Source organism: Anopheles arabiensis, chromosome 3 (assembly GCF_016920715.1).
Source record: "Anopheles arabiensis isolate DONGOLA chromosome 3, AaraD3, whole genome shotgun sequence".
Classification (NCBI taxonomy): domain Eukaryota; kingdom Metazoa; phylum Arthropoda; class Insecta; order Diptera; family Culicidae; genus Anopheles; species Anopheles arabiensis.
The window spans coordinates 10,755,534-10,782,965 of record NC_053518.1 but is presented as its reverse complement, the minus strand read 5'-3'; the positions used below and the strand labels follow the sequence as shown (position 1 = coordinate 10,782,965).

The 27,432-nt window shown below is 44.7% G+C and overlaps 3 protein-coding genes across 7 annotated transcripts; 1 reads left to right on the top strand and 2 right to left on the bottom strand.

Annotated features, from left to right (window-relative positions):
- The first annotated feature begins 904 nt into the window (after positions 1–904).
- On the top strand, positions 905–15,867 carry LOC120903175. Of its 3 annotated transcripts, none has more exons than XM_040312432.1 (4): positions 905–1,014; positions 9,870–10,439; positions 12,560–13,139; positions 14,036–15,867. In XM_040312432.1, exons 2-4 carry the CDS (start codon positions 9,998–10,000, stop codon positions 14,202–14,204), a joined length of 1,191 nt encoding a protein of 396 aa, XP_040168366.1. In that variant the 5' UTR covers positions 905–1,014; positions 9,870–9,997; the 3' UTR covers positions 14,205–15,867. The 3 variants fall into 3 exon arrangements, with proteins under 3 accessions (XP_040168366.1, XP_040168365.1, XP_040168364.1); XM_040312431.1 differs by having other exon boundaries at positions 926–1,014; positions 9,779–10,439; XM_040312430.1 differs by having other exon boundaries at positions 926–1,014; positions 9,766–10,439.
- A 1,661-nt stretch (positions 15,868–17,528) lies between these two features.
- Positions 17,529–20,813, bottom strand: LOC120902653. The gene has a single exon (XM_040311599.1). The coding sequence runs from the start codon at positions 19,659–19,661 to the stop codon at positions 17,613–17,615; it is 2,049 nt and encodes a 682-aa protein (XP_040167533.1). The 5' UTR covers positions 19,662–20,813; the 3' UTR covers positions 17,529–17,612.
- Positions 20,814–20,899: 86 nt separating this feature from the next.
- On the bottom strand, positions 20,900–26,250 carry LOC120902654 (uricase). Of its 3 annotated transcripts, XM_040311601.1 has the most exons (5): positions 25,390–26,250; positions 25,106–25,280; positions 22,422–22,733; positions 22,057–22,335; positions 20,900–21,975 (listed from the first exon to the last, which is right to left on the bottom strand). In XM_040311601.1, the coding sequence occupies exons 3-5, from the start codon at positions 22,621–22,623 to the stop codon at positions 21,473–21,475; spliced, it is 984 nt and encodes a 327-aa protein (XP_040167535.1). In that variant the 5' UTR covers positions 22,624–22,733; positions 25,106–25,280; positions 25,390–26,250; the 3' UTR covers positions 20,900–21,472. The 3 variants fall into 3 exon arrangements, with proteins under 3 accessions (XP_040167535.1, XP_040167536.1, XP_040167534.1); XM_040311602.1 differs by lacking the exons at positions 25,106–25,280; positions 25,390–26,250 and adding an exon at positions 24,932–25,077; XM_040311600.1 differs by lacking the exons at positions 25,106–25,280; positions 25,390–26,250 and adding an exon at positions 24,790–24,925.
- Between the last annotated feature and the right edge of the window lie 1,182 nt (positions 26,251–27,432).

Here is a 27,432-nt window from a genome sequence, read left to right as displayed (position 1 = left end):
GCAAGAAAGCACTGTTTTGATAAATGATGCAAAATTGATTGAAAAAATGACATGAAATTATAGTTTTTTGGTGTTAGAAAACAGACAAAATGGTAGAATATATTGAAAAACTGAATTAACTGAATTAAAAATATCTGCAAATCTTTAGGCGCTACGTGGCACAGACTCATATTCTCAGAATTGATATCAATCTTAAAATTCTTTTTAATTGTTCTTTCAAAACAATTTGGATTGACTTTCAATTGATTTTATTGTAACACATTCAAAAGCAACATAATTGCTTCTTTTTTAATTAAAATCCAAAAAAACCGTTTTTTTATTGCTCATCCATTTCCATAAACACATTTCCTTAAACAGCACAGGTTCATCCGAAGCACACCGAAGCGGACCAGCGGGTTCGTTGTTCATCGCAGCAACGCTGAATTCACGCTCAAGGATTCGTGCTCGAATTCTGACCCGAGTGGACGAACATTTTATGAATGAAAGCCATTTTTTTTGCTTCCTTTACTATCTGTAGTAAAGCGCTCCGTCCCTTCGGACCTGCGACCTGCGTCCGCGTGGGCTTCTAGCAAGGTATACAAGAAGAAGAAGAAGAAGAAAAGGAAGAATAATCATCCCTATCGAAAGTCATGTCGACCCAAAGCAGGAAACCTTTACCATCGAGCCTGTGTTCGGAATTCACCCGGGGAAGTGCTTCGGGAAACGATCACACCGTGGGTTCATCCGAACGCTGCCCGAGCATACGCGTTTGTGGAAATGAACTTCACCCGACTGCTACTGGTACGCGCACGTTGGAAGGAAATGCATTGCCTGCGCGGGGAGGGTGGGCAGGAAAATGAAACGGGAAAGGCAACGAAGCTCACTCATTTGTGCCGGCAAAAATATAAAAGCCAGTGACGGTGGCGAAACTTCCGTCAAACGCACTTTCAACAAGTGGTCGTCGGTTGGACGGTTGGGAGTGTACATGTGTTTGTGTGTGTCTGTGCTCGTGAACCGGAATAGTGCTAGTTTGGGGTAAATTCGATAAGATAAAAATAGTGGACTAATATTAGTGGATGAGGTTATTGGTGTGAAATTGGTGCAGCTTTTCAATAAATTAGTTATGAGCTATTTTTGGCAAAATGAAAATTGCTTAAAAAGTGATAAGTTGATTTTAATATAATGCGTGACAGTTTTGCAAAAACATAAACAAAATTTCTTATAAGAAAATGCCAGTAAATTCTTAAACATTAAAGTGTGAAAAACTCGCAGTGAAAGTTGAACAAGTTTTGCTCGCTAACCAATGCCCAATGACTTCCACGTTACTTCATGGCCGTGTGCTTTGATCTTTCAAAGGTCAATGATGGCAATCGAAATGTGTACCGAAGAATCAAACACTAATTCGTGCTGAATAGAATCAGGCGAAAAAAGAAGCTAAAAACCACCACCGACCCCTCCTACAACCTACAACCACAGGGCTGGTTCATGGCGGTGTTGGTGATGAAAGTGCGAAAAGTTTATTAGATTTTGGTCCATGTTTGACCGACCGACCGACGGCTAATGGACGCGCAAGCAGCAGCAGCAGCAGCGGCGGGCGAAAAATAGCACCATTATGGTCCACCAGCGGTGGCCAGACATTCGCGTGGATCCCCTCGATCTGACGGACCGTGGTGGTGGTGGTTGGCGCCTGCATAATTCGATTCGGGGTTTCAGCATGGTGTGAAATTTTTGATGATAAAAGTCTTTTGAGTCAATAATAATATCATAAGCTGATGTAAAACAAAACTTTGAGCAAAAAGAAGAAAACCCCTCCCAGTCAGTAATCCGCTGTTTCAATTGCAATTCTGCATGAGCAGACAGGGCTGTTTCTTCCCTTTTCCTTTTCCACTTCCACCATATTATTGCCTCTTATCAAGTGGTGCTGCATCACTCAGAATCGAAAATCGCATTAGAGTGAGAAGGGAAAAAAACAACTGTTAATCATTTTCCAATAAATCGATATCCTGCACGACACAAGAAAGGTAGCTGATGGGAACGGTGTACTGTGCATGTTCGGGCTGGGAATGTCGCGCTCTCCGCTAAGGTGCATTAACGACTCACAAGACCGAGCGACATTGAAAAGCTCATCAGACATCAGGTAGCGAATCGTATTAGGCCTGTGGTGTTCGATTTTTTCCTCCCATTTATTAGGCACACAGTCGTCGACTCCCTTAGCAACAGCGGGCCTTGAATTGCCTTCTGCATGCTGCTTTGAAGTTTAATGTCGAGCTTTGTCGATATATGTGGCTACATTCCGTCCTCGGAAACTGATATCCTGCCAGATGGGTATTGCTATTTGTGGGCTTTGATGGCATTTTCTCGGTGACGGTGGATGGGTAAAAAAAAAAACAAATTCCACTGAGCCGTTCGTCGTAATGAGCAATTTGTGAGTGAGTACATCAGGTTCTTTAAAAATTGAAGGCAAAAGCAAAGAGCAAAAAGGATTTATTCTATTTTCAAACGCAGCATTAGCAGCATCAGCATTGATACAAAAAAAGCAAACTCTAGTCCCTGTTTTCCTTTGATTTCATTAGGAAAAAGGAACAAAAAATTGCTCTTTTTTACCTACAAATAATAAATGAACCCTTATCGCCGGAATGCATTGCGCTTCGGTAAATCTCATTAATTTCCTTCGTCCACTAAATTAAAAATTAAATAAAATTCAATTAACCGTCCGCTGTAAATGGCAGCATCTTATCAATGTTAATAGGTTTTACCTACAGTGTCACCATGTTTTTTTTTTCGATTTTACCGCGCTTGCTACGCGAAAAGTGTTGATGGGAATGAGCTTCAGTTCACTGCTGGCAATTAAATTGCTTACGACAAAAAACTCACACGCCCAAAAAGCAACACTGTAAAGCCTTTTTTTTGGTCAACTTTTGAGTGTTTGTAGTATCCCGTTTGCGCCAGCGATGACAATGTGTTTGGAAGGCCTTTTTATTTCCTCCTATCGGCAGTACGCAAACGGCTCTGTGACGTGCATAAGCGAGTGGTGTATGACAGTTTTCCACTTTTCCGTCAATGCGGCTCCGTCCCGATCGAAAGGAAAGTCATCGTGGGGATGGGTGTAGTAATTTTTCATGAAAATTGCTCTCTATCATTACCACACGCCTCGTACGCCTACGGGAAGCAGCCAAAAAACGCACAGGCTCGTTACGCTTCACGATTACCATAAATGGGAGCGCGACGAAGTGTCAGTTGGATGCCACTGTCTGAGGCAGCACCGTAATACCGAGCTCATAAAACTATTACCACGGCTCGTTATCGTCAAACACACAAAAAGTAGGAAAATGTGGAAAATTGCCTACATTTCAGGCTAACATTTTTCTACGAAAAGGTTAACAATGGGTAGTTAAAAAGTTTGAAGTGAATAAAGTACTGCGTAGAAAGAATGGTTTGCTATAATTGCTATTTGAAAAGTAATACTTTCAGAATGATGGTTTGGAATAACTTTGGTTGGTGTCCACGGGGTTTTATCGTGGCTAGGAACTCCGCTACAATCTATTTCGAGGAACGTTAAGCGCTTCTCATCAATGAAATTGGAGCCATAATTACCAGCTCGTTTGAAATGGAAAAACCGAGACTGACCTTTAAGTTAAAAACCAAAGTGTATCGCGTTCAAAATGCGAAATAAACTGGAGCTCGAACAACTAATTTTTAAAACATAATTTTTAAAACCAATTGTTTGTACTTTTTTAAACATTCGCTTGACTGAACAAGATGTTGAAAGATAAACGATATTTCAACAAAAAATTGTAGCTGGTACCAAAAAATAAACAGAAAAACAATTTAACCGTGTTCGTTTTGTGACTAAAACGACGCAAAATCGACTCTAGTACGGCTTGCGGCAGGCGGCTTTTTGGTAAATGTAAAGGAAACCTATCATTCCTGCTCCGATCAATGGCGACCTGGCGCGGTGGTTGAATGGTGGTCTGTTCTGTAAATATCATTCACCAGAAAACGAATCTGAACTAACGATAGCATATTCAAACATAGCAAATTCATTTTTTTTGTTGTGTTGTTGTGTTTGCATGCACGCTCGTATGAAGCCGTTAGGCGTAGGAAATTGGCCATATCATTTACACCATTATTGCTTGTTGGCGCACTTCACACACACTGTGGGTGGTTTGGCTAATGCTGTGACTTGCGCTGGCTGTTCACTAACCTCCGGAGTTATTTTCCGGAAGCAACAGTTCCGTCACTACGATTGAGCGGAAATCCGGTTAGGAAAGAATGTTTTCGTAAAAGAAAAAAACGATTGGGGCGCCAGCTTTCATTCATCGTTCGCCGATAACGAGGTGTAGGTTAAGTAGACGAGCAAACGATAAGAATAAGAGAGACTAAACGCTGTGCTGGTCCTGTTGTTGCTGCTTCCCTTTATTTACTGCAAACCAACAAATGAAATCATTGTAGTTGAATGGGGTTTTTCGCTCCCACGCTGACCATTGAGCTACCCCAACACAATTGATTTCTCACCAGTTGTGGTGATTTCATTTGATTACGATCTGGAGCGTTCCCTTCGAATTGGAGATCCTTTTCGCTCCAAAACGGTAACGGTTTTCCATCAATGAAAATTTAATAATGTCATCCAAGCAAGCGCTGAATCCATACCACTGCACACTGAAGGACCGCAACACCAACGCAGCAGCAGCAGCAAACCAAAATCAATTCAAACCACTCGCCCATTGACATTCTATCCAAGTGGTCCTTAACGGGTAGAAAGGGGCGTTTGAATGGTCGTGGTTGAATGAGTTGAAATGAAATTGAAGTAAATGTAGCTGGAACCGAGTAGCCAAAGTAAATAAGAAACGGATTGATGGGGGGAGGTGTTCTTGCCCACCCGAACGAAACAAAAATCACCATTATTACGCGATGCACCCATCTGCTCCCTTCCAGTTTGCAACCGTCTGCACATCAATTTCTGACCCCAAACATGGATGACTCTGTCGAGAGCGATTGCTATTATCTAATCTTTGCATTGCGACTGACGTCAGACATTTCCCTTTCCGGAGGTTTGTTTTTTTTTTGGGACAGATTATCGCAACAAGACTTTGCTCGGTGGCAACTGTTGACGGTCGATGGTCCACGGCCCAATGGCCGACCAGACAAATCGTGCGGTCGGGAATGCGAACGGCAAATGTTTGCTCGTGCGTATGCGAACAGGATTGTGGATATTTGGATTCCGATTTACATTTACAGCATTTCTAAAGAATTGGCGCAACAGATGGGAGAGAAAAATTAACGGGAAATGTAGCTTAAATAAAATTTTGCAATGTGTGTATACCGCCGATGATTGCCTGCTGGTTTGTGTGTTAATGCTGGCGCGGTTGTTTGCGGGGCAATAAGTGTATGAAAACAAGTAGAATTTTCAAATATTTTAGAGTTTCAGCTACAAAGAGAGTAGTTGTTGGTTATTTATTTGCGTTTCGAGCTAATCGAGATGATTTTGTAATGCTATAATTAATTTTATGTGAAACGTACGTTTAAAGAGGACAGCTTTGATGAGCGAGTTGCATACATTTAGGCGCTCTGTTGTCTGGTAATTTAAATTTTGGCCCAAAAAGACATTATTCAATGAAATCATTCGCATTATTTCGATAATAGCTTAACTCATACATATAATTTTGAAGCATGGGAAATTACAGAGTAATTTGTTCGTATAAATACTCTTCGATGTATTCCATGGTTCGCCTAAAAGTAGGCAATACAGTATTCTTTGGAATCATTTAATTCGGATTTATAATTCCATTCCTCCATGCAAAATAAAAATAATTCAAAAAGGTCCAGTACAGCAACAGCGTACCCTTTCATTTGCCCCTAAATAACACCATTTGCTCAATTACCGTCTAATTTATAACCCATCGCTTTTGTAAGATTTCTTACGCCTTATTTGAACTTTGTCAAGAAGTCGGTCGTTTTTGTATGGTCTACAGAAAAAAACAACAACAACAAATCTTCACCCTGCCAAGTGGAGCGGAAATGAATTTTCGGATAAAAATGTCACCCCTCACGCTTGTACCACCCGGATGCCCGAAAACCCAACTCAACACCCCATCGATTCCTAATTAAACGTTCTGACCTTTCTGGCGGGCGGTACGGTACGGGCCCGGCCACAAGAGGGGGTGGGCCGGCGGATGGACAAGCGATAAAATGGCATTAATTGCAGAACGGCCGAACGGAGCGAAACGAATGGAACAGGGAAAACAGATTCGCTTGAAACAGCATCCGCATGCTGCCGTCTGACGATTCGGACGATTTGCCCACAATTCGTGGAACAATCTCGTTCCATTTGCCTTTACTCAGGATCGATTGTCGATGATGCGGTGGGTTGGATGGCAATGCCGAAACTCATTAGATCCATAAATCTTAACACTGGTTGACCGGCTGCATGGGTGAAGTAAGAGAAACGAGCATTTACGGCAGCTCGGACCCTTTATCGGACTTTGATTTCTTGGTACAAGGGAATGGGACAAAAATAGCAAATCGACGAGAGAGAAAAAAAAATCAAAAGACCCTAATACGAATGGCCAAAAGTTCCCAAGTCAAGTATCAAAATTAGAACATTCCCTTTTTGCTGCCCACGCTGCTCAAAGCCCCGTTGACGGTGACATGCTGATTGAGTTTATTTTAGTGACATGTTTACTTCATCCAAACCGTTCTACATCTAGTTTCTCGCAATTTAAGGGTTGAATTAAATGTGCTGGTGAACATTAGTATGTTTTTTCCTCCTTTTTCCGTTTCCATTTTTTAAAGTTTTCTTACCCATTATCCGTACGCCTTTAGATTGTGATCTTGGACCAGTCAACGAACCAATCAGGTGGAATAAAAGTCAGTTACTGTTAGCTTACCCACTAATTGATTGACGTTCGTGGCGATTTGCTCGCTTAATAAGAGCGGTAAAACATGCTCCGATAATGAATATTTAAAATCGCCCTACAATGAATATTAACTAGTACGCGGTAGGGAAGGATGGAACGCGAGAACGAGATGGGCATTAAGTGTACCTGGTAGGGCATCCGGGTGCTGGAAGCATAATTGAAGCTCCTTTCTTCTTCTAGCTAATTAAACCAAATAGATATACAATGTGGCTCGAATTAATTCCTATTAAGCTGTGAATGGCTCAGGATTGGTAATAATCCTATTTTTAAGCTACCAAAGAATTGAATTCACATTTTATAAAAACTAAAAACCTATTCACCTTCAAAAAAGCTCAAAAACACACCAGTTTCCTGATGCACAAGCCAATGCATGCTAAAAGAAGTATTTCTTTGACACTGTGGGCCAATTTTAGCTGGTAAAAGGTACAATCAACTCCCTCAACAAGACCTTAAATTCTCTGCCATCCCCGGAACGTTTGTTAATTTTCTTCAGAAAATAGCTACCTTCACCGGTTTGAATCGTCCAGAATGTGCTTTTCCTTCTTTCCAGTGCACAGTGCGAGAAGCGTAACACAGCCCACTCGGTCACAACTCGGACCCTTGTACACGCTGTACAGCTCTCGCACGGCCATCCTACATTCCATGGGCAGCCTGGGCCACAAAATAACGAACTCATCTCCGGCACAAGGGTGCTCTTTCGAAGAAGGCAAAAGAAAGACAAAAAAACGCAACGCAGCATGGAGAAACACGACCTCTATCATCCGGACAAGTGGTGACTAGTTTGATGACTAGACATTGCAACACGTTTCCGTTTCGGGTGCGCAACATTTGTTTGCGTTTGTTGGTTTCTTTCTTTTTTTTTTTTGCTCTCGCTTAGAGATTTTTGAGTTCATCAGTTCGACATACATTCTTGTGCTGAGGGGGTTTTCCCTTTTCCTTTTGCCGCCTTTTGCTTGCTTGCTGGTGGAAAACCCGGACGGACGGAAAATATGCAAACGTTTGGGATTTTTAATGTGTTCACACTGCCCGAGGGTGAAAGAATGCTTCGCGTAGGTTGGCCTGCGGATTGCCAAGGACTACCTTCAGTTGTTCTACCGCTGGCCGGATGGCTAAAAAGGGCCGTAGGTTGTGAAGGATCACGTTACTGTTTATTTGAAATGCGTTTTCTATCGTTTCATGTGGTTTAGCTATTTGTTTCTGGGTCGTGTTTATTGATTACCTGGTTTTTCCTTATTTTTTTGAACAATTTTTGTCATTTTTTTCTAGTAGACTGTTTCTTGTTTTTGTGCTAAATACAACATACAGCACAAACAAATGGTGCCAATACTAAGTATCGTGTCAGGTCAGTACTGGCTGGAAGTGGTTGCTGTTTTTTAGTGTGTTTTAATCACGTAACGTCTTCGCAAGTGCCACCGAACGCCACCAACATCGCCACGACGACAAAGAACGTAGCAAGTGCAACAATTAAAGCCTGTGCAAAGCGTTGTACGTCTGGCACATTCCGTGTCGGTAGAATGTTTTTCATTCTTTTCTGGAAAACTTCCGCCACCTGAAACGAAGGCAGTCACCGTGTGACACGAGCAATGCCGCCGCCGCCACAGGGGAGCAAACAAGGCTAATAAGATAGATAATTGCTCGTTTCGGTGTACATTTGCGGGTGCATGAGGGAATAATTGGCATACAAAGGGGAAATTGATTTCCTTTTGCGTGAATTCTTCCACAACCGAGCGAATGTTTGTTACTGCTTTCGGTTACCACAAATGCGGTTTAGCTTTGTCACATGTTACTCAGCAGAAAAACCCGCCAATTAAGAAAGCGAAGCTTCGAGTGAAGGTTTATTTTTATCCGGGTAATGATGCTCTTTTTGGCAGATTTTGAGTGTACGTTTGTGGCTTAAAACATCGTTTTTTTTAATAATTTGTATGTTGCTAAGCATTATGTTGTAAAAATAGTCGAAAGGAACATGTTATCTAGCATAAAACCTCATTGTTGCTGCTGGATGTTATTAATAGAAGAAAAAAATCGACTCTTCACAATAAAGCTCATCTTTGCTTCAATATTTGATAGCTGAATATTTTTAAACGATTACCTTAGTATTTAATGTTCAACTGGTCTAACAAAATTAAATTAAATTAAAAATAAAATAGTATTGTGCCTTTGGGTATGCTATTTTTGTCGAAGAGATTGCAAATATTAGCATACCTTCGGGCGCACGGGAAAGCTCATCGACGTGCACCGATTGCTCCGCGCTTGTTTCCTTGTATTCGCTCACACAGACTCACTAAAGACTTCTACAACATGAAAGTGTTGCTAATGAGTAAATTACCAACGTAAACGTTTCCAACAAGAAACTGTACAACACCAGTCAAAGCTCCGCATTACACGGCACTCTGCAGGGATCCACTCAACGATCTTGAGCTCATTTTCCAAGACAAGCACAACCCCGTTAGGCTCATTACGGTAATGATGAAACGGTCGTTTTGCGCTCACTTTCCAACGAATCAATAAATTCTTATTGGAAGTAAAATTCTATTCTTCACTGTTTATCGAACCTGAAAAAGCAGTTTTACGCCTGAAGTTATGCATTGTGAATGGTGTGCACCAACGGTCGAACGGCAGGGAATTAATTTCTTGACCACTTGTTGAGTCTTGTGCACGGCGCAAATCGTGCCATCATTAAACGGTCGCAATGCACTTTGCATCATAATGTTGTTGAATGTAAATTATTAAAATTACTAGCCGCTGGTGAAATCGTTAACCATTTACCAAGCGTGCTTGAGCAATACTTGGACTGCATTTATTAGATTTTAATGATCGGACAGCGCTGCTTACGGAAGGAGTAAACAAAAGCTTACTGATTCTTGAATAGTGTGTACTTACAGCCGTGACCTTTGCTACGCATTTGACCTGACAGAAGTCACAGTAATGCCGATCAAGCGGGGCTACAGTGTCTTGAGTTTCATTCCCATACAGTGTTTTCAGTGAATCGATACTAGACCGTGAGTGAACATAAAACGAAAAGCAACATCCAACAACACCGGGCAAGAAACAAACAGCCACAACCCCAGCGTCGTAAAGGAGCCAAATCCTTCACCGTGAAAATGTCACGGCTGTTGATGTGCACCGGTATCTGTGTGCTGCTCCTACTCAGCACCGGTTCCGTCGTGTGGGGCTACGACGGTACCGCCCCGTACACCGTGCACCGTCCGCTCGAAACACTGTTCCGGGGTGGTGTCACCGGGCCGAAGCCCGGGCTAAACGGCAGCGGTCCACACGCTGCCCACGATTCTCACGGTTTAGCCAGCGAGCAGCAGCAGCAGCAGTCGCAACGGCAACCGTTGGCAGGCGGTGCCGGGATGCCGGAGCATCGGATGGCCGCTTTCGTGCATCGGATGGTGGAGCCGGGAGGGTCACCGGTAGCCGGTGGCCATCATCGTTGGCAGGCGGATCAAAGGCCGTCGGAAGCGTTCGGTGTCGGACCGCTGCCAGCATTCCAGCGTGCCCTTCCGGCAATCGATATCGGCGGACAGGGCGGTGTGGATGGTAAGTGACTGAAATTAAATTTAACCAAGGCCCATTTTATCTATCTCCTGTTGCCTGAGGAATGTTCCGGATGTGGCTGTGGAGTAGTGAAAGTAGTATCAATTCTAGCAAAAACCCACCCAGTCTTCTGGAAGCCTACCGTTAAATAAGGAAGAGTGAGAAATGTGTTACGACTAGCATTGGAGTTCTATAAATGTCCTGCTCGCTTTAAGAGGGCCTACGTACAGGTAGAGCCAAACTCACGTGCTGATAGAGGAAAACAGGTCAAATAGCAGCCTTGTTACGGTAATGCTCGGACAAAGGGAACCATTTAGGCAACAGCCTCCCATGCACCACGCGTAGGATCGTAATTGAGATTGATAACGGATATCATGAATGGTGATTATGGTGTGCAGAAGACGCAGAACCGACCAAGCTGCTCCTAAACAGTCAACACATACGGCCACGTGCACGATCGGTTAATGCTTACTATTTCGGTACAGAGAAACTCCTGCACCTACAATTTACGCCTTGCATTGGAGTACTAAATGAGGGAAAGAAAATGCTAGAAATACTATTTACGTCTGTCTTGATGCTTGTCGCGTGAGACATTTATTCGTCTCCATCGGTACCCATGCGGATATCTGGAACAGAAGTATAGGCCTCCTTAGGATCAAAGCGAACAGAACCCACGATTCCAGGAACGTGGGTTAATCATTAACCCCCCCGGAACTTAATCTGGCAATCAATTTTACTAAACGGTTCAAATGAAACTGACACTCACGTCGACCTGGTGAAGGTGGGTATTGGCAGCCACTTGTAGCAGGTTTTTGGCGGAAAGGGAAGGGAACTGATATATTTTTTCGCTCATCTTCTTCCTTTTTATCAGTTTCTCTTCGCAGCTCTTTTCCGAATGCGATGACAATGCTTATTGAATGTGAGTTCTTTCGATTGACTTTTTGAGTGTACTTCACCATTGAGTGCGTAGCTTGACGTTGTCATCGTTACGTGTTTATTAATTCCACTCACACATGTCTGTTGAAATTGGCTTGATAAGTGATGCATCCCGTGAGAGGTGGTGACATTCTCTTTAAAGTTGAAAAGTTCTTTTTTGTATGACTGTCGTCTACATTAGCAGATAGATTTAATTCTGGTGTTCTAGAACAGATAAGGCAACATTTCGGTAAGGGTCTTGTTTACTGCACGCACAAGCGTGAAGCGTCTATTTGAGCTGCTTTCTAGTAATTGTACCATCTTTAACGGAATGCATTTCAAGGAAGTAGGAGGTGAAGATAGAATCAAATACACGGTATTTTATTTTAGGTTAATTAATCTTAAGAGCATGTTTACAAGAGTTTATGGCGTAGGGTAAATACTAAGAATACTAAAATCGTTCTAAATAAAGATTCAGTTTACTGGCGTTTATTCGTCTTTATACAGTATGGGATTGGGCAGTAAAAACTACATCAAACGACAAACCTAAAACACAAAACAAGGTTTTTCTTAATTAGACTGTTCAAACTTGAGCGATGAGCGCCTACAAGTATGCAAAATAGGTTTCTAGATGTTTGAGTGACAGACCGCCTAAAAGTATGCAAAATGGGATGTTTGATGCATTAGTGATAGAGAGCCTAAAAGTATGCAAAATAGGGTTTTAGATGCCTTTTATTATTTATTAATCAAGCAGTGGTTTGATTTGCATAATTAATTATCTGGAAACTCGAGATTTGACTTAATTAAACAACCATTCGTACGATACTGTATTGATAAAGCCGTCTGTTGTGCTAGTTCTCGCGATACATCAACGTTTGACTGCTCTATCGACTCATCTTTCTTCCTCCGATACGCTTAACCAAAGACGGATGATATTTCCCACAGGAGCTAAGTGTTCGTCGCACACACACACTCACTGACAGAGAAAAATCCTTATCTTCAAACACCATTCAATCACGAAACAAAAATACTCACTTTCCCCATCGCCCAAGCACAAACAGTTTTGCTTGATTTAGTCGCCTATTGTCGCCTCCGGGGAGCGTCCCGAAACTTCCTCGATTTTTCACGCCCCTTCACACACACACACACATACGTGCGGCCCACCACTCACGCTTAAAAGCATCCTACCTGCTTCCTTCAAATTTCAGATTTCATTGGCCACGGGGGACCACCGCCGCTGGACATACCGCAGGAGCCGCAGGTCCTCGACCCGGCCGACAACGAGATCGGCGACAATCCGCTGCTGCTAGCCGCACTCGGCGCCATTAGTGGACCGCGGGTGGTCGACCACGAAGAGGAGGCTCCCTCCCACCACCACCACCCCCAGCCGACCGGGCGCATGATGGAAAGCATCGATCTGATCCGGGAGCAGCTGGAGCGCATCAAGCAGGAGGAGGACATCGAAATCAAATCGAATCTGCTGATGAAGCTGCTGACGGAATTGCCCGAGGGACCGCTGCCGATTGTCTACATCGAGGATGCGGCCGGCAAGGCGGGCTCGGTGCGACGCACGCAAGTTGACGGAGATGACACAACCGACGGTAGCGACGCCGCGCTCGAAGACGATGACGATGCCGAGGACGACGAGGAAGGCTTTGGCGAGGAGGATGGACCGCTGGGTGATGGTGGTCGAATGCGGACGCAGCAGCTCACGCCGAACGGTGGCAAACGGTCCGGACGGTACTACAGGCGCTATCCCTGGAAGCGCCAGAACGCACGCAGCCGAACGTAAGTGTGGAGCACGAGTTGAAATGAAGAAGCAACGTGGAATTGTAAATCGAAATTGAAAGAAGCATTTGGTAGGCGATGGTTTCGTGAAACGATTCGCGCCGGTTTGTAATGGTGGGATTCTCGAAAATCGAATCTAAACAGCTTTCATTGTGAGGTGTTGTTTAGCTGGAGAGGGCAGAAGTGGTATGTTTGATTAAGGAGTGGGTTTTTCCTTTTCATTCTTTTGGTGGGAGTTTAGTTTTAAAAATAGTTTCTACCATTATTGCAGCATATTTTGAAAGCATTGGTTAATGTTTTTCTTTAATTCTAAATTTGTCGTTTTCCGTTTCCAATAGTGTAACTGACTCTTATATATTTATCAATAATTAATAATAAGGTAATTTCAATAATTATTAAAGATTGGATACGATATGTTTAGCGATTTTATAATTTTAAAATGTACTAAAAAGCAAAAAATATCCAAATGTTAACATTTAGTATTATCAAACTTGTTTCATTATCCTCTTTCTTACTATAAAGGTAAAGCACAGCTAACTATGAAAATGTATTAGCCTCCAAAATGATCCATTTCATTACTTTATAATTTATTTTTTTCTGTTTTTAGTTAAATGTATTTAAATGTATTTTCCTATTAAAGGAAGAAACTTTCAGTCATTTTAAAGAAAGTATGTTCAACATCATTACAATTGTCTTTAAGGCTTTCAAAAAATACAATTCAATTGTAGACACAAATGGCAGGTGAATCCTGACCGACATTCAAGTATTTTAAATTTATTCATTATTTCCCCAAAAGACATTCAGCCATTGCAATATTTGGACCCCAATTTGTCTTGATTTGCATTTCACTGACGTTAAACCTCTCTTTTTTGCATCCCCTCTTCCTCCTTCTGTAGCTACGATGCCGAAGCCCGCTACCTGTGCGTCCCGAGCCGTGAGGACGTGTTCAAGCTGCTCGTCGGGCTGCACGAAAACCGAATCGGCAACCACCAGAAGACGGTCAACTTCTGCAACCGAAAGCGTCCGGCCAAAGCCATCTTCACAAACATCCGCTTCCTGGGCTAAGCTGGGCAACAACCACCGCAAAGTCCGAACGTCATCACAATGAACAAAAACAAAAAAGCAAGGCCAAAACGGGACCGCGGGTGATCGACACCGGTTCCGGATCCGCTACCAGCAAGCGAGAAGGCTCAAAGGATCCGATCGGTTTGCTACAGCCCTTGCCGCACGTGTCCCGGTTACGCTGGTTTCCGCATATTTTCACCAACACACGACACGATACGCAAACTGTTCCCAAAACCGCTCTCCATTGTATCCACAAGTGTAGGAAAGTGAAGAGAAAAACCCACAGTAAAATAATCTGTAAAACTGTTTTCCATTGTCCGCTCGTGTCCGCAAAAAGAAAAAAACATCTTTAATCCGTTTTTAGTCGATGGATGGGAGAGGAGAAGGTCGGGAGGGCGATGATTGGGAGTGAGCTTGTTGCTACATGGGCACAATCCCTTCCATACAAACAATTACCCATAAATATGTATACATTTATACCCTCCCGTTGGGCAGAACATTAAAGAAAAACCACAAAAAAAAGAAATCAATTAACAAACACACACACACACATCCTCAGCACAATGGCGCCTATCTTATTCGTATTAATATCCGTTTTCCTGTTTGGGGCAAATCCTCCGTGTGTGCGTGTTGTCATTAAGATACAATCATTTACCAGTACCATGCACAATTTTGTCCTCGTCTCGGGCCGGACACGCGTTCCCCCGTGTGTTGACATCCCGGTCGGGCTGATCGAGATCGACAGACAGAGAGAGGGGGAGCTGTGCACGGTCCTGAATGCGGGGATCCTGGGAGACATAGACTTTAGGGCGGCTGGGCGGAATATAAAAGGGGCATATGAAACAAACAAAAAAAAACAAAAATACATAAATAAGCAAACATAAAAAAGGGCTCAAGCATATTTTAAGCAAAAACTAAATAAAAACTGTTCCAAACCTGTACGATATAGCTCTGTATGTAGGTGTATTTGTGTGTATTTCAAACCTTCAAAGCACCCCAACGGGGTCCCTTCCATTTGGCAGCAAAAGAGTAAAAGCAACACAAAACAAAAGCAAAACTGGAGGACTGCTGATGACGGTGACGGTAAGCGAGGTGAAAGTAGGGACATACAACATTTCCGAGGGGCATAAGGGAGGGTCAGAGAGATATGAAGAGAGATGGGAATTGTAATATTGTAAAAATCATATGTTGACAACCAATACAAAAGGTCCCGAAAATGGGAAGCAAAAATTAAATACAAAAAAAAAACAACATACACGCATTCAGACACAACAAACAACCCCATAAATAACTAAGTCAATCCCTTTGTAGTGGCATAGTTTGTCAAAAGAGGATAGGGCAAGACGGAGAGATAGCGGTGGCATGTACGGGAGAGGGAGGTAGAAGATAAGGAGTTTGAGAAGGGGAGGAAATTAAATTCTTACAAAAAAATATAGCACCACCGTAGAAAAGTAGAAAGAAACTTTCCCATTCCATCCCGTTTCTCCCTATGCCCTCTTCGCTTATCTCTCTCTCTCTTCCGCTCGCAAGCACGCCCGATACCGATACAAGTTTCAATTTACATTTCAAACACAAAGAAATAAAAAAGCAAAAAAACGTAAAATTAAAAAAAAAAATAATAAAGTTGTGGAAAGAATCCTGTACTTACACATTCAGCATGGCAGATATTGGTGGAATATGGTGGCTCTTTTTTTTCTCTGTTTTTCGTTTGACATTTTCACCGCACGGGCAACGTCTCGAAACGTGGAGCAGACAGGGGTGGAAAGAAAATGAAAAATAGTTTTACAAGCTCCAGCACCAAGTTGCCATGGTAAGGCTCGTCGGTCTGGGTGGTTGCTTCAAGAGCTCAAAGCTCGGTTGCTGTTGACGGGATTGGAAGAAAGAGCTTGATCAAAGCAACAGGCGGCGTCGGTTGAAGACGAACCCTCCCGAACTGTCAATGCTTGGACTTTGGTAAACAACGCTGACCTTAATTTGGTTTATCCTATTTTCCGCTGTCGCTGTTTGCTGTTCGGTCGAAGGTAAGTTTGTTCTTAATTACGTCCGCTTACTGCGAGCCGTGGTTGGCTGGAATTAAGCTTTTCATGCGAAATTTGATCACTTTTATGTTGTTCCTTTGAAAGTGAGGGCGCTTTCAGGAACTGTTGCGAACTTTATTTAATTTACAGCAGAATTACAACTTTCCCGCTGATCAATTAACACGGCGCTGAGTTACTTCAAACTGCATACAAAAGGTAAAAAAACGTTCACCTTGACTCACTTGTTTGGTGTAATTAAGGTCGCTGCAATTGCAACACACAATTTTGTCACAATACCGTAAACTAAACGCAGTTTCAAAACAAAAAAAAGCAACCAACATCTCCCCCAAACATGAAAGGGTTCGTGGCTTATTTGCATAATTTCCTCTCTTTCTTCATCCCTCTCAATGTGTGTGTGTGTGTGTGGTTTGCGCATTGAACGCTTCATTCCATTGTTTGCTCGAGCGTAATGCGTTTCCGTGTCGTCCGGACGCACTTTCGATCTCATTGTGAGCTGGCTGTTGTTTGTTTGTTTGTTTGCTTTGGCTTTACGAGAAGCGGTGATTAACGGCCGGATCTGTTGCGAGGAACGGAGTATGCTTCGTTTGCTTTGGCTGCGAGATCGTTTAATCGCCCCCTTTGTGGAGAGTGTTTTGATACGGTTGATAGTTTCATTTTTCAAAACCTTAACTTACCTTCCATACATCGCCGCGCCGAAACAAATGACACACGACATAATTATGTGATATGGTAATACTAACCCGAACCATCATCATTTCTCAAAACCTTTTGCAAGCAAGCTCTCCTGTCTTGCGTTCAATCATTTTAACCCTTTTTTCATGCTCACCATGTCACACATGATAAACTGTGTCCATTTGCGTACCCAATTACAAGCCACAGCACGTCGGCGTAGCGCAAGAAACAATACGCCAACGCCCACGTGCGCCTTCGCTTATTTCTACGCGAGCCAATGCTCCAAACAGCAGCCAGGCGACCTATGCTGTGTCCTGGTCCCCCCCTGAGTTCGTACATTATGCATGAAATAACACTACTGCTAATGGTGGATGACAAATGTGGTCGCCTCCCGAGGAAGCCTCCCGTTTGTCGTCCTGTTGGTAAAGAAGCGTGCTGGGAGCGTAAAGAAAAAGGGGTAACAGAGCTGACAAATGAGTCCGAGACGCGTCTTGGGAAAACGAACTCACCCCCAGAGGTTCACATTGGAGCAAATTGAAATGAATCTATCGAAGAACGAGCAACCTGTTGCACCGTTTCCGAAAAGCGAAATGTACTGTACTGCACAATATCATACGGGTTAGTATAAAATGCGTCTATATTTATCTCCATATCATCTCTCCGCCTACACGGCGTGACGACTTGGGCTACAACAGTCCTAGGCTAAACACACCGGCTTAAAGATCCACAACCAGTCCAGCTTTAATCGAAGCCAATCGAGCGTGGAGTAAAGGCATCGGTTCGGTCCGGCGGCCGGCGTAGCCGGTGGAAGTGGTACAATCTTCTGAGAATGGGGCCACAGCCCCACAGGTCGTTGATGAAGCGCCGCGGGCTGCTGTTGACTTTCCTGGGCCGCCACGTTTGGGACGTCCTGCGGGCGTTTGATTGGTTCCGCTTCGTCCAGATTGTACCAGTAGTAATGGTGAGTGATTTGTTGTTGCGTTGTGTTGGTCAGTTGAACGGTGTGGACCGGAACGGCCGCCGCCAACTGACGACCCTCCGCACGTGCCATTTCGAAGCTCAGCCTATTCCGCACCGGACGCTCTACCATGCGCTCCCTATCGGTTCCATCGCTTCGCTTCAGTGGGAACCGTTGTGGACACTCCTCCTGATAAACGTCCAACACAAAGCCCTGTACGGTGGGGAACCGTCCGGCGCGGGAGTAGATGCGAATGGGTTTGCTTGGATAAGGGCCAAAGTCAGCCGTCCGGTAGACTTGCCCCGTCCGGCAGCCGCAGATGCGCTGTCCATCGATCTCCACGAACCCACCGGCACAGCCCGGATATTGGTCGTTGCCGAAGAGGAAAAACTTGAAGCTGATTACCAGCCGGCAGGTGAGTGGGGAGTGTCGTTGTACTTGAACCACACAGTCCTGATTGGGGGTGACTGGGGAGGGGAAGTTCGCACTGGAAAGGTAGAATCGGCGCTGGTTGAAAGCGTTCCGGCAGCACGCAGGGCCAAGTCCAGGGACGAATGAAACTTGATTTTCGGGCTCAACGCCTGCTGGAGTGCGTTCCGTCGTTGGTTCGGGGAATTCAGGTCGTGATTCCGTTTCTCGGACTGGTGCGTACCCAGGTGGAGCTGGTGCTCCGAGTGATGTGGTGCCTTCCGTACCTCCCGAAACCGTTGGATATCCTGGGTAATAGGAAGGATACTGCGGGTACTGTGGGACAGGTTCACAAGGTGCTGTAGGACATCCTGGAGCTGGTGGTTGTACTGGAATGGGTTGAGGATATGATGGATAATACGGGTACGTAGGTCCACAGGATTGAACTCTCGGATCGCATGGAAATCTTGGAGGTTGTGGTGGTACAAATGGAGGAGCTGTAGGCACCGAACATCCCCACGGTGGATAGGAACAAGGCACTTGAGAACACGGGAACGTTTGTGGTGGATACGGCTGCGATGGATACACCGGAGTGGAAGGATTCACCGGTGGCAAGTATCCATTCCCTCCCGGGTTAAACTCTGGCGGTATATCCTGACGACTGCTCACATGCTTCACATCATTCGACACGGCTTCCGGTCGCTCTGTGGCACTGTCTTCTCCGCTCGATTCTGTCTCATCCGCAACTTGGATCGTCGTGTACACGGTGTACGCCGTTGAAGACTCTGCCGCCTCATTGTCCTCGCTACAGGGCTGTCGGGTAACCAGCAACCGAAAGCCACGTCCCGAGCCCCATCCATCGGTCACAAACTTAACCCGCAACACACCGCCCGGTGCATCGTACAGCTTCGATCCGATCACCGTACCGCACAGCACTTCCTCCTCACCAATCACTAGCCGGTCCTTGCTGCAGTTGCGCGAAGGTTCCAGTGAAAACTCCAAAAACTGGAAGTGATACTGACTGCTGCAAACGAACGGTGACTTGAACGTGTACTCGCAGTGGAGATGCCCTTGGTAGTCTGCAGGGAAACCAGGCGATCGGATCTCACTCTGCAATCGTTTGTAAACGCCACCACACTCTACCACACTGCGACGATCGCTCGACAGTGCAAACGCATCCGAACGGTCCTGGAGCTTCTGCGCGGCATGCACATCTTCGTAGTCATTGATCATCCTGAAGTAGGCTTCGGTTGGCGGTCGTCCGTTCTGAACATGCTCACCCGTAACCGTGACGACAGCACCGGATGACGCGATGGCGAGTTGTAATAAGCTCAACCGTAGCGTGAACTTTATAATTGAGTTTGCGATTAGCTTTGCCATTACTGCTGGAGCCCGGTTTACCGCAATACAATGCTGGGGAGTTTGGGGAGTTCACAGTAATTACGTTCTATTGCACTCGCACTCACAATCCCTCTCAAGACAACATCTTGCCCGGAACTGGCAAAAAGCAACTTTGTTTCTTCAACTTTCGTTCACTTTGCACTCAAAATTGATACTCGCGTTGTTTGCGGCTTCTAAAACCCACTGTGGCCACACGCCGCAAACTGACCCGGTCCAATCCACTTCAGCTTCAACTTCCAACTGATCAAAGTATCGGATAAGCGCGCAACTTTTGAGCTCATCAATATTTTAATGAGTGTGTCGGTAAACGTACCTCCCAGGACGACTCACTCTCTCGCACTCTTCTCCCGCACACGCGTTTGCAACACTCGCTCTCGTGCCTTGTCTTTGGCGAACGAATGGTGCTGACGGCAGGAAGATGGTTTTAAAGTTAAGCCTTTGTTGACTTTGGAGTTTACTTTACCGCAAGCGCCCGTTTGCTCACCCACCAGCTCCATTGCGGGCATTTCCAAAACTGAACTCCCCTCCCTTTATCTCTCTGCCTCACTCATTGTTTGTCGCGCCCTTTCATCGCTTGTGTTGTGTCACTTCCGGCCGGTGCAAAAGTGAAACTTCTATTGCGTTTCCTGTTCCACCTCAAGGGCCGTGTCCCCAAATTCCACTCAAACACTCAACCCCGAGATGATGAAATGACCCATCCTACAGTATCGTGTCCAAGTCCACTCGATACTGGACGTTGTTTGAGTTTGACGCGAAAGTGGCCAAAAGCGGTGCCCTTTTTCCCTGATGTACCAGCACCAAGTACTACATCATTCATCGTAATCGTAAAACCAGCCAGTCTGAGGGCTCTATTAAGCTGGCGTAGAGTTGGGGACAATTACGCCCGTCTTTTATTATGCTGCACCATCGTCAAGCGGGCATTGGCGGGTTCTGGCAAAAGCTTTGCTAATCTGTATTTCTTGTTCACGGTAAGTGACTTATACTGCCGATTGATTACACTTTATGAGGTTCTTAGTGTCGGATCTCGGGAAAGGGACATCCGGTATTCATAAATCGCTGCCCACAGGAGAGTGGGGCAATACTTTGAGGGAGTTTGTAAGGGATTACGACATCTATTGGAGGAAGTTCCGGTAGGAATAGATCAACTTTAAGAGCTATTTAATTACCACGAAGGAATCTTGCAGAATATATTCTGGGAAAAGGACAAAATCGCGAAATAATGCTATAATATCATTTATTGAGATAAAATTATCCTTATCGACTTATATTAACAATCAAACTGGAACGTTCTGGCTTCTCTGCTACTCTGTGGGAGTGTAATAAATGCACAAAAAAATGATACAAATGCACTTCCCACACTCAACGCTTCAATCAAACAAATTGATTTTCCCTCCAATCCTTTGATGCATGTTCCAAAGGGTGTGTGCATCAATTCCAAAGAATTAATTATTTCACTCTTCACTGCCCACCACGCAAACATTCGAAAAGTGTCGTTTGTTTGCATGAATCATAACCTTTTTGGAGCATCATTTTGACCACAAAAACAAACGATAAGTATTAACAATTGGCGCTTCAAAGTCGTGCAAACATTCAGCAATAATTCACGGGACAGAGGTACAGTCCAGCCAAGATGACCATACAAGGAAGCTCGGCATGACATCATCACTTACGCTAACGTTTACTTGAGGACACACCTTAGCGTTCATAGAATAAAAACAAAGACCAAACAGTCCACTAGCGTTGCCCGGTTTCGCGGGTCACAGTTCTCCATCCATCCACAGGCAACCATCTCACAGCTTACTCTTCACGTACTGATCCGATTTCCGATCGAGCTGGGCGTAGATGATGCCCGCCGGCTTGTCCACCGGCACGTACACCGTCTCCTCCTTCAGCTCGACCTCGTTCACCACCTTCGGGAACTTGCTGAAGTCGAACGTGAAGTAGTGCTTGTTTGGCATCGTCATGTCGATGGACGAAATTTCCGGTATCGTCTCCAGCACCTGCTTCTCCGCCAGGTAGAGCGTGTTCTGGACGCTCGGCGAAAAGATGCCCTTCTCCGTTTCGCCCGCAAAGTTGTTCAGGATGCACTGCTTCACCTTGTTCCAGCAGTAATCAAAATCGACCCCGGTGACGGTTGAGTACTGCCAGGAGGAACGGACCACCGTGCTGAAAATACGGTCGTGCTGGTCGGGCAGCGAGCGATACTCATCGTTGACGAAGTTCACGAACGCCGACTGTGTCGTCTTGAGGACGCGCAAATCCGTCAGCCCACTGATGACGGTCGGTTTGATTTCTGGACCGGATCAAAAGATTGAAAATAGAGCATAAGTGACACAGCCGGAAAATTGAATTATCACGCCCCTGTTTCGCTTACCGGTTCGCTTCTGCGTGACGTCCGTGTACCGGATGGCGGTCGGCGTGAAGACGAACGCGTGATTATGCAGATCCTTGTACGGGCCGGTACCGAAGCCCATCCGCGACCACGGATACTCCTCGATGTGTATCGACACCTCCTCCACGTGCGAGTACTTGCTGAGAAAGTGATGACACAGCAGGATGCCAAACTCTTCCGGTGACTTGAGGCCGTGCTTGCGCGCCAACAGGTAGACGGTGTTTTTCTGCGAATCCGTTGCCACAATGTCGCTGTTATCGCCTGCCAGCATCGAGAGATGGGGGAAAAACCATAAACAAGCATTCCATTAGGCTCTCGCAGGAAGTTGGCTTCGGCACACTGCTTACCCTCAAGATAGTCCTTCTGGCTGCGTAGCTTCAGCTTTGTGCCCACCTCAAACTCTTTTATCGTGTGCACCAGCCCGCTGCGCACCACGTGCATTACCTTCACGCTGTCCTTGCCGTACCCGTAGTTGCTGATCAGGAAGGGGGAGTTTTCATTCTCCAGGTATCCTTCCCGGCTTTCATCGATCAGCTTTCTGGACATCATCTTGGCAGTGGCGTGTTGGGTCAAGTGCGGAGTTTCCGGGTTTGGTTGCTTCGATGGCGGATGCGCTCTCCGGATAGGTAAAGGTAAAACGGTTCAATTCGAACCCACTCCTAGAAAGCATGATAGGAGGAAGAAGCAAGACACAGCAAAAGTAGGTTAATAATTGACCGTTGCATGTAGCAATCAACGTCGGACGGAGCTTTGCAGAAAATAGCTTTTCTTCAATTCTTCACTTCTACCATTCTACCACAAATTGCATGAATCATTTCCCAGCCTGACCTGGCAACCCTGGTGAAGGTGAACCTCCGTTACGCCATTCTACATACTTCAGGGTTCATCAACACGATCACAATGCGTTCTCGCTCACCCGCAAAAAAAAAAACGAAAACCGGTTCGTCAATGGATGTTTGGCTGCAATTGTAACACATTTACTACAACTGCTCTGTTATTACGCTTATCCTTTCCTCTGTTTAGATGTGCCCATTCGCTGAAAATGACGGATGAGGCCCCCATGATAAGAAGGCATCCACAAAGGCCAGTGGGAACCGGTTTAAAACCATCCACCACTGGATTGACAGCTGTTGTATGCGCGACGATGACGTCGTCGACTACGTGCGGAAGCTGTACTGTTGTTCGTTTTGCTGGGCCCTGTTCTTTGCCCAGATACCAGCGAGTCTGTGGGTCGTAGCGTGACATTCGCATTTCCGCGGGCCATTTACGATCCCTCTTGTGGTTGCTTATCATCATTCTGTCCCAATTCAATAGGTTCAATCGGCAAAAGGCAAAAAACAGGCGAACGCTAATCGCTCGGACGAATCCCGTTTTCGTATGCCCTTGTCCTCAAAGTTAGACGAATTGCCCAAAAAGTGACAGCCCTACTAATGCTGATAAGCGGGTGGTTTTTTTCTTTTGCTTTTTTGCCAATTTACAATCTAGCAATCGAATGGCACCCACCGGCTGCTATTTGGATTATCTAATCAAGCAGGTTCGATACGGCAAAAAGATGACCTAAACCAGTCGACGGACAGGTGTCAAACGATCGATTAAATTCTATTGCAACCCCCAAATAGCATCCAACAATTTTGATTGGACAACAATGGGAAAGCAGATCAGCTTTCTGACTGTCCTGGACACTCCGGACAGAAAGCAAACGTGCCACACTGCACGTACCCGCGGATGCGGAATTTCCCCAGCCCCAGCTGTGTGCACTGCGCTCATAAGGCAGACCTACGCTATAAGGCAGGTTCTGGTTAGAAAGGTTATCAGGGGTGTTGCCTGCGGGTTCTGTCACAAAAACAGAACCGTTTTTGCAGTACCACGCAACCACGATGGAAGTCTCGGCTGTTGACAGGAGCCAGGCCAAGCCAAGCAGCCAAGAACAAGACACGGGATGATGAACCCCGGTGGCGAGATAACGATGACGTGGTACACTGTTCGTGATCATCATTACCACTCTGCGGCAGATGGTTGCGCAGGGAGTAGGAGAAGCATTTCATTGAGCGTTAAATGAAATGATTTGGAATTGGAAATGGACCGGAAATTGTAGTTTTTATTTGACTGTGAGACGTCTTCATTAGTTGGCGATCTTTTTAATGCACTTAAAACATAGATTAATTGATTGAAAAATGGCAGTAATGCTCTCAAACGATCTTCATTCTTCCGAAGTCCAAGTAGGCTTCAAGTTCCTTTATGAGGTGATATGTTTGTTATTAGCACTTAGTACATGGAGGTACAATGTATAAAAAAGCACTTTGCACTAGAGGTCAAAGGCCTTTAATGATCTTCAGACAATGGTCCAAGCTATTCCAATTTGATTACGATAGAGAGAGATGTTTCATCCTGCTTGTGGTATGGATTATGAGCAACATACTAGAATCTTCATATAACATCATCATCAACTATTCAGAACATCGTATTTAAACCCCTCTTGTAACATAGACTATGCAAGCGATCTTCAAAGACATCTGAAGATCACCTCACATCAATGATTCCCATGTGTTGTGAGCACATTCCTCTTTAAGTCACTCTTATCACTGCTGGTGTAACACTTTCACTCACTTCTTCGCATGCACACAATCACAAACATTCTTTACCCAAAATATGTGTAGATGCTACAATAATCCCAATTTCTATGTAAATTCTAGCCTCTTTTTGTCGATCACTTACTCGATTTCTAATCACCGGAACTAATAACGAATGTTCACCAAATTCGCAAAAAATCACTCCACTTATCACTCACAGTTGCTGCTGCCACTTGCTGCTGCAACTCACTTGTCAACACTCCTGACTGGACGGCTGCTAGTCTTACCTTGGCCACTGCCACCGCTTAAATGGGGCACGGCAGCGAGAATCGCGAAGATTTTTCCCCACTGCCACGGCCCGAGATCGTTGGGCTCTTCTTCGTACGCGATCGGTTCGCTTGTTCATTCTACAACGCGGGCTTGCCCCCGTGTGCCCGGTGCTAATCGTTCGTCCGTCTTACCTCCTGCCAGTGGCTCGGTGGCTCGAATTTCCCATTATCAGTCCGGTTCGGTCCGAATTGTTGTCTAATCGACACAGTCGGCCATCGACAGGGGAAGCATTATCGTCATTGTCGTCGCTTCTCAGTTCGTGGCTCGTCTTGCCTGTTACTCTACGTTTACAGCCTCCGCTGTAAGCTGCAATTGCAAGTGTACCGAAGACGGGGAGGGAAGAATCATTTGTAATGCACTTTTTGTGTGTGTGTGTATGTATTTTTTTGCTACCGCGAGGACAATACCTGCATACCTGAATTGATTGATGATCGACATAAGACGGTCGGCCAGACATTTGTGCGATACAATGCGAATTGTGTGTCAATTCGCTTCCAAACGGTTGCAACACCAGCGACCACGTGCTTACCTGTGTTGCGCTGCTGGCTGTCGCTTCCCTTTTATGTGATGAGGTAAGGCTGTGGTGTTGTCACTGACGATCTTACCAATTATGAGGACAATCCTTGACCGACGATGCACTGCGTAGAAACCAAGCATACACACACTCACACACATAAACACACCCAAACACGGTTGGGGAAGTTATTCAGGAGTTAATGTTGTCGGGGCGACTGGGCTGCAGTAAACATCTTGCTCACCCTCTCGCTTGATAAGGGAACAGGGGTGACTTTAAGAAATTCGGTAGTAACGGCTTTGTCTTGTTTGCTAAAACAACCAACAACCACCGCTGCTTGTTGATGCGGTGTGGGCAGTGGGAAATTTTTTAAAATTTTACATGCGTAAAACAACACAAACATGCGCGTTGTTTACCGCAGAACTGAGCCCATTAAATCAATGGAGCGACTAAGTGTATGGCCTAGGTGCTTGTCGACGGCGTTGGCAGTCTATGCAAGGTTTAATTTTTGCCTCACGTGAACGTCGGCTAATAACAAGATCCACCCATTGCCATGTGTTTACTAAACATTGTATTACCCTACCTCCTCGGGGCACACCAGCCAGCTGTCTCGCTAGCCTGTTGTCTATTTAACACACCGGTTAGAATTTGTAGCACAACATTGTTTTGTTTTTGCTTTCATCCAGTAACTGGCACCTTCATCCGCAAACTGTTACTTACGCTTATGAAATCATCCACCCGATAGATTGTAAGATCGTTCGTCCGGCTAATCGCGTCGCGATCTGATAGATGATTCCAAGAATCAGTTTGCAGGGGATTTGCAGCACGAGCTGGAATCCGGATAAGGACTTTAGACAAAACAAGCTGTTGTTTAAACGGTGAGTCTAACGGTGCCATTTGCCGGTGAAGAGGGCAGTAGAAATAGAAAGAGGAGAAAGTGACACACAAACTGTTCTCTCTCTCTCTCTCTGTATTTCTTAGAACTGTTGTCTGGATGTAGAAATGCAGGCATTATCGCGTGTGTCCTTTAAAGGTGTTCAAGTCCAATTAGATTTCATTGCCACGAGACAGTTTTAAAACAACCGGCACAAAGTATGTCTGTAGTCTTAATGAGTAATGATCACCTTTCATTTGAATTTAATTGTGTTTGTCCCAAAACACAGGTCAAGCAATAAAAGTCAGACATCATAATCATTGCGGTACAGCGAAAGCAGGATACAATATAAATAATTTAATAATTTGCTCAGTTACCTTACGATAGATATTATTTTTTTAAATGTGCAGCTTTTCGAAATAAAAAAAAATATTTGAAATGAAATTCAACATCATTCCAATCGATGCACGACCACTGGTGGGCGTTACATATGTTAACGGATGCAGCCAGCCACACCGCTGTACGCAGGCAAATAACGGTTGTTTTAAGCGTTACATTTGAAATGCGGAAGATACACAGAAGGGTTGATTTTTCGTCTTTTGACTGCTTTCTCATTTCTCTACAACTATATTTAGTGTAAAATTGAGGAAAAACTATAAATATCACGTAAAACATTAATAACTTACCTAATTATATATCTAAAACAGGGGCCTCCAAACTTTTCAGTTCGCGGGCCGCATTGCTTCAAAAATAACAATGTTGAGGGCCATTTGACGCTACCTTTAACTGATGATTGAACGTTTAAATCTCGTTTTTATAACAAAATACTAACGTTACTTGTACAGCTTCGCGTTACTAAAGCTTGATTTTTGTCTAAGAAAAGTAAAAAATACAATTTTATGTGAAAAAGTCATAATAACGTAATATTTATATTAACTCTGGCAAAGTCATCGTGGGCCGCATTATAAGCTCTTGATGGTCGCATGCGGCCCGCTTGCCGTAGTTTGGAGACCCCTGATCTAAAATAATACAAAAATTGCTCATTTTAGTTACTAACAAACACTTCCATA

Coding starts and splice junctions, on each gene's coding strand:
- LOC120902654 (XM_040311601.1), bottom strand. CDS start 22,623: ATGATGTCCAGAAAGCTGATCGATGAAAGCCGGGAAGGATACCTGGAG. Junction 22,336..22,421: donor CCAGAAGGACTATCTTGAGG/GTAAGCAGTGTG, acceptor CGATGCTGGCAG/GCGATAACAGCGACATTGTG. Junction 21,976..22,056: donor CGTCACGCAGAAGCGAACCG/GTAAGCGAAACA, acceptor GATCCGGTCCAG/AAATCAAACCGACCGTCATC.
- LOC120903175 (XM_040312432.1), top strand. CDS start 9,998: ATGTCACGGCTGTTGATGTGCACCGGTATCTGTGTGCTGCTCCTACTC. Junction 10,440..12,559: donor CGGACAGGGCGGTGTGGATG/GTAAGTGACTGA, acceptor TTCAAATTTCAG/ATTTCATTGGCCACGGGGGA. Junction 13,140..14,035: donor CAGAACGCACGCAGCCGAAC/GTAAGTGTGGAG, acceptor CTCCTTCTGTAG/CTACGATGCCGAAGCCCGCT.
- LOC120902653 (XM_040311599.1), bottom strand. CDS start 19,661: ATGGCAAAGCTAATCGCAAACTCAATTATAAAGTTCACGCTACGGTTG.